This window comes from Rhea americana, unplaced genomic scaffold (genome assembly GCF_003343005.1).
Source record: "Rhea americana isolate MKP2758 unplaced genomic scaffold, rheAme1 scaffold_420, whole genome shotgun sequence".
In the NCBI taxonomy this organism is placed as follows: Eukaryota; Metazoa; Chordata; class Aves; order Rheiformes; family Rheidae; genus Rhea; species Rhea americana.
Window position 1 is genome coordinate 1,231 of NW_028186558.1, and position 6,865 is coordinate 8,095.

At 58.3% G+C, this 6,865-nt stretch overlaps 2 protein-coding genes across 2 annotated transcripts in view; both read left to right on the top strand.

The window, feature by feature from the left end:
* Positions 1–5,383, top strand: part of CDC37 (cell division cycle 37, HSP90 cochaperone) — a 5,820-nt gene extending 437 nt beyond the window's left edge. The window contains exons 2-8 of the mRNA XM_085315158.1: positions 2,022–2,303; positions 2,406–2,511; positions 2,994–3,109; positions 3,533–3,655; positions 4,023–4,205; positions 4,526–4,597; positions 4,844–5,383. Of these exons, the coding sequence (XP_085171284.1) occupies positions 2,022–2,303; positions 2,406–2,511; positions 2,994–3,109; positions 3,533–3,655; positions 4,023–4,205; positions 4,526–4,597; positions 4,844–4,999 (1,038 nt within the window). The 3' untranslated portion in view covers positions 5,000–5,383. The remainder of the gene's footprint in view (positions 1–2,021; positions 2,304–2,405; positions 2,512–2,993; positions 3,110–3,532; positions 3,656–4,022; positions 4,206–4,525; positions 4,598–4,843) is intronic.
* A 1,280-nt stretch (positions 5,384–6,663) lies between these two features.
* TYK2 (tyrosine kinase 2) overlaps positions 6,664–6,865 on the top strand; it is a 21,011-nt gene continuing 20,809 nt past the window's right edge. The window contains exon 1 of the mRNA XM_085315153.1: positions 6,664–6,722. Within this exon, the coding sequence (XP_085171279.1) occupies positions 6,664–6,722 (59 nt within the window). The remainder of the gene's footprint in view (positions 6,723–6,865) is intronic.

Sequence of the window (6,865 nt, forward strand, 5' to 3'; positions counted from 1 at the left end):
CTCCCTGTCTCCATGGCAACTGGCTTCCTGTGAGCCCGTCCCCATGGTGACGGGCCTGGGGGTTCCCCCGTGGTCCTTGTCGCTGTGGTCCCCATCCCTGTGTGGGCCTCGATGGGGTCTCCTGCTGGTCCCTGTGGCCCCCATCCCTGTGGGGCCCAGCTCCCTGTGACCTGCCCCCCCTCCATCCCTGTGGGCACCAGGAGCGCTGTCCCCACGGCGGCTGGGCCGGGGTGTCCCTGTTGGCCCTCTGAGAGGTCTCCTTGCSGAACGCTGTCCGAGGCCCTGGGAGTGAGTAGGCTTCAGGCCCTTCCCAGGGTCTGGGCAGCTGCTGGGAGACCCCAGGCTGGCGCCTACCTCATCTCACCCCGTGCCCGGTGAGGTGTTACCCTCAGGCTGAGTCACTGTGSTAGGAGCTTGACCAGCCTGTGACAGATTCTTCTTTCTAGTAGCAGTGTGGTAGCCTTGGAAGCTAGCGGGACCTGTTTGTGAGACTTCCTGCGGCTCTGCGCCGCTGGCGCTGTCCAGAGCGGGCCTGGGTGTTAGCGGATGTGAATTGCCTGCTGGTTCAGTAGCACCRTGGCGAAGAGCCCTGGGAGCGCCGTGTGTTGGCCTTCTGTCTGCACTCTTCAAACAACTGATTTATCCCCTTRTCTCTGCCGTGTGCTACCCTAGCTTATCAGTTTAGGTGACACTTGCTGGGGAGAGACCAGCTTCTCTTGGGAGTGTCATCCCAGTGGCCAGCCTCACCTGGGTCTGGGCCTGGAAACTGTGGCTGCTCTTGGGACTCAGAGCTCCATGTCCTATCGCTGCTGTGTTTGGAAGGGTTGTGCTGAGCTCTGACAACTCCCTGTGCTCCTGGTAAACTGTCCTTTCTACTGTGATTCCCCTGCCTGTGAAGGATGAGCAATAGACCTGGAAGAGGAGGCAGTGACTGAGAGGCAGATTCGTGGGATACTGGTGCACTGCTAAGAGCCTGTGTGTGCTGCTTCTGTGGTTTCCCCCTCCCCCAAATGTGAGGAGAAGAAACTACAAGTTTTTCACCTCTAAAGGAATGCAGTGAGTTCACGTGCTCCCAACTGGCTTCCTGTGCTGAAAGCACTTGTGCCTCAAATGAGCAGAGAAGCAGCAGTGCAAGGCAGCTCTTCCCGCTTCCTGTGAGGGCCCTGAATAGGAAGGCAGGAAGGGTCCCTGCCTCAYGTGGCGGAGGTGCACAGCCCTGCACCAGCTGGAGCTGGCATGCAAACTAAACTGCCCCCACTTCCAATTCAAACAAAATACCAGCGCTTGGCTTGAAGGACTTGCTTGAGGCAGGTGAGCGTCAGCTTGACGTTGCATTTAGAGTATGCTGTGGCATGAGCTCTGCTCCAGGCTTGTCCTGTGGAGCTGTGCATGGAGAGAATGCAGCTCTTCTGCCTCCTGAATCTTTCTAGAAGGAGATATCTTTGAGGAAACCTGTGTCTCTTCTCACCTTGCGCTCCTACTCTAGCTGCATATGAGGGAGGATATGTGACTTCGTGTTCTTCACTGTATTCCACACAGGATAACAGTGATCTGGGAAAATGTGTCAGGCTTCCTGGAGCGTATCTCCTACACTGCAGCGAGCCGTTACCTAACAGCGTAGGGAGACTGCGTGTGTGCTGGTGTCTTGGGAGAAGTGTGGCTAAAGGACCCAAGTCAGGCTGCTAGTGGTGTATGGAGGACAGCAAACGCTAAACAGAAATATCTCGCTTTTGTTCTGAAGTAGTTTCAATCCTTTCCAGCTCCTCTTCTACCAGAGGAGGTAGAAGAGCTGTCCCCCCTTCCCCAGGAAGCCCCTCGCAGTGCAGGCCTGAATAGCCAGACCTGGCTGCCCACTGACCTCTGGTCCTGAGCTCGTGTTGGCCATTGTAGGGGTGATCCTGAGCCCCGTGGGTTCTGGATGCACTGGAGAGGCTGCTGTTGCTGCTTCGTGACTGCAGTCTTCCAGACCATCTTTTTCACTTCGCTCCTGAGGATCCTAAAGTGTAAATGGTTGCCTGCAGGCTCGAGTGGAGAGGATGGAGCAGTTCCAGAAGGAAAAAGAGGAGCTGGATAAGGGGTGTAGGGAATGCAAACGGAAACTAGCAGAGTGCCAGAAGAAGATGAAAGAGCTGGAGGTGGCAGACCAGGAGAGTGGCAAAGGGGAGCTGGAGAGGCTCCAAGCTGAAGCCCAGCAGCTGAAAAATGAAGAGAAGAGCTGGGAAAACAAACTAGAGGAGCTGAGGAAGAAGGAGAAGAACATGCCCTGGAATGTAGATACGCTGAGCAAGGATGGCTTCAGCAAGGTGGGTCTGGGGGGTGGGGAAGTCCCCCTTGCCTCTGGCCTGCGTCACGGGGTCTGCAGCTARGTGATACAAGATCTGCTAACGTCCTCCCGCTCTCCACAGAGCGTGTTCAACGTTAAACCAGAAGAGAAGGAAGAAACAGAGGAGCAGAAAGAGAAGAAACACAAAACATTTGTGGAGAGAAATGAGAAGCAGATCAAGCACTTTGGTGAGTTAGCAGAGTGTAGGTGAGGGCTCTAGAGCCCTGTGGCCTTGCAGGATCTTCCTGCTGATGGAAACAGCTCTCTGTTGGCTGTCACTCACACAAGTATGGCAGTGGATTCCTTAATGTAGCCTCCTCCCCACCCTGTCCRTTAAGTCCAGGTGCTTCCTTTGCTGTTTAAGATGCTCAGCTGTGAAGTGAAGCTTCTGTTTGTGGCAGGAGAGGCTGATGAGTYGGAGTCTGTTAATGACTTGATGTGCTTTTCACAAGTTCTTTCTCCTGCTCACCCAGCTGGAGCAAAAGTTCAAGCTCTGCCTTTGTGACAGTTTAAATGCAATTGGTGGGGAGGGGGGGCAGGCTGATCTAAGCTTGGGATGAGTCATCTGTGCTCTCCCCCTTTGCTGAAGACAATAGCATGAGGTTTAGAGGGTGTTCTTTTTTAAGAGTGGAAATATTACTCTGCTAACTGGGGCTGTCCTGCTTTGAAGGCATGCTGCGGCGCTGGGATGACAGCCAGAAATATCTGTCTGATAACCCTCATCTCGTGTGTGAGGAGACAGCCAATTACTTAGTCATCTGGTGCATCGATCTGGAGGTGGAAGAGGTGAGACAGTTGGGCTGGCAATGCAGTTGGGACTGTAGCTGGAATCTTGTTAGCTGGGGAGGGATAAAACTGGCCTGGCTGCCAGCTCCTCGCTGAGCGGGAGGGACTGCGTTGYGCCTTTGCTGCGGGAAGCAGGGCTCCGAGAGCCTGTGTCCAGCTGGCCCTGTTGTGACAGGCTGTTTTTTTTCCTGTCAGAAATGCCAAGCGCTTCCCTGCAGTGGACTTGCCTGGCATGGCTCCAGGCCAGCTGGGATCTGCTCTCCAGCTCCCCTGAGTGAAAGGGGCCAGGGATGACCTGACCCTCACGACTCAGGGATCCTGCTGGAACCTGGTGTATCCTCCCCTGCCGAGGGGCACATAAGTGTGTGTCTTCAGGGCAAGCGAACTGTGGCTCTTTATCTGCCCTTTCTCTCTCCACTGCAGAAACATGCCCTGATGGAGCAGGTGGCCCATCAGACTATCGTCATGCAGTTCATCCTGGAGCTGGCCAAGAGCTTGAAGGTGGATCCCAGAGCTTGCTTCCGGCAGTTCTTCACAAAGATCAAGGTGAGATTGGAGCTCTCCCCATTGGGGCAAGCTGCTTCCTGGTTCCTTGGGGTGCTGCTGGTGACACTTAGTCCTGTGTGCTGCAGTGGGTCTTGGCACAGTGTCTTTCAGTGTTTGCTCCYCCCACAGTGATGCTGGTGGTAAATGCGGCTCCCTCCCTCCAGCCAGTCCTTTTTTTTTTCCAGCCAGGCTTGAGGAAATGGTTGGGCTCGTGGCCCTGGGGGAGGTGGAGTGAAGCTGCAGGGATGCAGCTGCATGGGAGCTCTCTCTCTAGGACAGGCAGGGGCTGTGGGCCCGAAGCAGTTTCTCCAGGGGCTGGGACCTGGGCGCTGTCTCCTAACCTGCTGCTCCTCCCTGCTCGCTCCAGACAGCTGACCAGCAGTACATGGAGGGCTTTAACGACGAGCTGGAAGCCTTCAAGGAGAGGGTGCGGGGACGAGCCAAGGTGCGCATAGAGAAGGCTATGAAAGAATATGAAGAAGAAGAGCGGCAGAAACGGCTGGGCCCTGGTGGGCTCGACCCTGTGGAGGTGTACGAGTCCCTCCCTCCTGTGAGTATTGTGCTGTGGTGTGGAGATAAACTGATGCAGAAAAGTCTCTTGCTTGGCCTGTGCAAGACACACAGGTGACTTGTGGCAGACCCTGTATTTAGTCTCTGCTGCTGTAAAAGTGTGAGCTGGGACACAAGACAGACTCTGTGGGGCAGTCTGAGCACCAGCGCTGCCTCTGCTGCTCTCCCAGCTGCATGTCGTAGCTGCGTGGGGTTGAGCTGTGCTGTTCTGATGTTGCAGCAGGGCTGGTAACCTGTCTGCTCAGGAATGAAAGTAGTAGAGACGTTACTAACCCGTCTTCCTCTGTTCTGGCCTTGCAGGAGCTGCAGAAATGCTTTGATGTGAAGGATGTTCAGATGTTACAAGACACTATCAGCAAAATGGACCCAACCGTGAGTATTCCCTAGTCTAGAGAGCTGCGCTTCCAGCAGCGTGGGGGCTGCAGGGGCGCTGCCACAGCAGGGGAAAGCAGGCGTGCAGACGTGCGCGGCTCCCGGCTCGCCCCTGCGGCCCTCTCCGGGGCGGGCGCTGGGCTGGCAGAGGGCGGTGGCCGGAGCGAAGGGCAGCGGAGCAGGTGGAGCGCGGAGCAAGCCGTGGGAAGTGCGAGTGCCTTGCTGATACCTTTGTGTCTTTCCCAGGAAGCCAAGTACCACATGCAGCGATGCATCGACTCTGGGCTCTGGGTGCCCAATGCCAAGACAGCGGAGGGGGCCGAGAAGGGAGGAGACGGGGCCGAGGCCGTCTATGAAGAAATCAAGAAGGAGAGCGGTGATGAGGAGAAAGGGAACCCGTGAACACACCGGCTGGAAAAGGCGTAAAGCGGACTCTCTCCTCCCTCCCACGGCCCTGTTCCTTCTCCTCTCTTACCGACTCATCCCTCTGTGAAGACACACGCTTTACACGTTAGACACTTGGTGAATGCGTGAGCTGCTTGCTGGCCGACTAGCCGGCGTTTGGTGTCCACCCAGCCCCCCGCGCTGCCATTCGGGAGCAGATGGAAGCCCCTGCGCTAGGCGGGGGGAGTTCCCTGTCCAATCTTCCATCGGGTGCAAGCTCACAGGGATGTGGCATGGCAGTCTAGGCTTGTAGGTCTTGCGCTGGTCAGTGTAATAGTTACACATGCTGTTGTATCTCTTGGTAACCAGTAAGGCTATTACCTGAATAAAGAGATTGAAGTACCCGCGTGTGTGGTGGAGTTGGCTGAAGCATGAGGGAGGGGTACCGATGAGGCAACGTTTGCGACTTTTGAACAGACTCAAAAAGGAGAAGGGAGGGGCTGGGAGCTTAYTGGAGCTTTCAGTTTCTCCTCACAACTTGTCCAGTTTCTCATGCTGTTTCCATACCCTGTGCCAGGCCCGTTCCCCGGCTCTGGCAGCACAGAAGGCAGGCAGGGACCGAGGTGACCAGGGACCAGGGACAAGAGGATGCTCTTGTCGGTAGGTGGCAGTGACAAATCAGAGCCAGGCCAGCTGTGTGCACAGGGCCTGGCTGGAGGGAGTGGTGGACGGGCTGGAGGGGGCTGTGGGGACATAGGCTGGGGACTGCCTCCCTCCCAAGGGCTGTCCAGGTCCCCCAACACTGGCTTTTTCTAGGCTAAGAGCTTGGATGTTGCAACTGCTCCTCCTGCTCYGTTTCATCTGGGCTGGAGCTGCTGCAGTCATGGGGAAAGAGGTCACTCCCTAGGGAGCAAAGGCTGGGACCAGAGCAAGCTGCAGAAGTAGCTGAAGGGGAAGTGGAGGGGGAAGAGAGGTCACTTCCCTGCAGTGACCTCTTTAATTAAATTTAAATTTAATTAAAGCATCACTCAGTGGCAGAGGTTAAACTTGCTCTGTGGGCACCTCTCCCTCTGGGGTCGTTCTTCTGGGGCTGCGCTTCGAGCTGTGTTTGGCCTGGCTGGGAGGTCCCACCTGSGTCCTCCGGGTCCTGGTGCTGGCGGGAGCCTGCGTTGGGGGGGAGAAGGATGTAGCTCCGTGTGGGGCCCCCGCGGAAGGGGGCTTCCCAGCACCCCGGTACCCGCTGCTGCTGCGGGGAGGTGGTTTTGCAGCTGTGCTCCTCTGCCGGAGCTCCAGCTGCAGCTTAATGCCCATACRGCTGTGCCGCCCGGCAGCGCCCTGCGCCAGCCGTGGTCTGAGGGCTGCAGCCAGCTGTTGCTCACTGCCCTGTCCAGCTGTGCCCCTGGTGTCGGTAAGCAGCGTCGCCTGGCCGTGCCCCCGCCTGCGGCTCGTGTCCGCGCTCGGCTGTGGCTTTAACAGCGCGCCCAGCTGTGCCCCGCCCTCCAGCTGTGCCCCGCCCTCCAGCTGTGGCCCCGCCCCTCCCCGCCCCGCAGCCAATGGGCGCCGCCGCTTGCCCTTCCCTGGGCGGGGCGCCGCGCCGCGCCCCCGCCCACGGGGGTGAAGGGCTGGGGGGCGTGGCCGCGGGGCGGCGGCGGGCCAATGGCCGCGCGCGTCTCTCGGGCCCAATGGGAGGCGGCGTCTCTGCGGGGCGGAGGGAGCCCGAGCAGCGGCCCGGCCGGCGGGGGCGCGGGGCCCGGTACGTGTCGGTGGGGCCGGGCCGCCCCGCTCTGGGGGGCAGGATCTGTGGGGCTAGGGGCCAGGTGTGGGGGGAGGTCACGGTACGGGGGGCTAGGGGGCTGCGGGGTGCGTGTGGGTCAGGGATGTGGG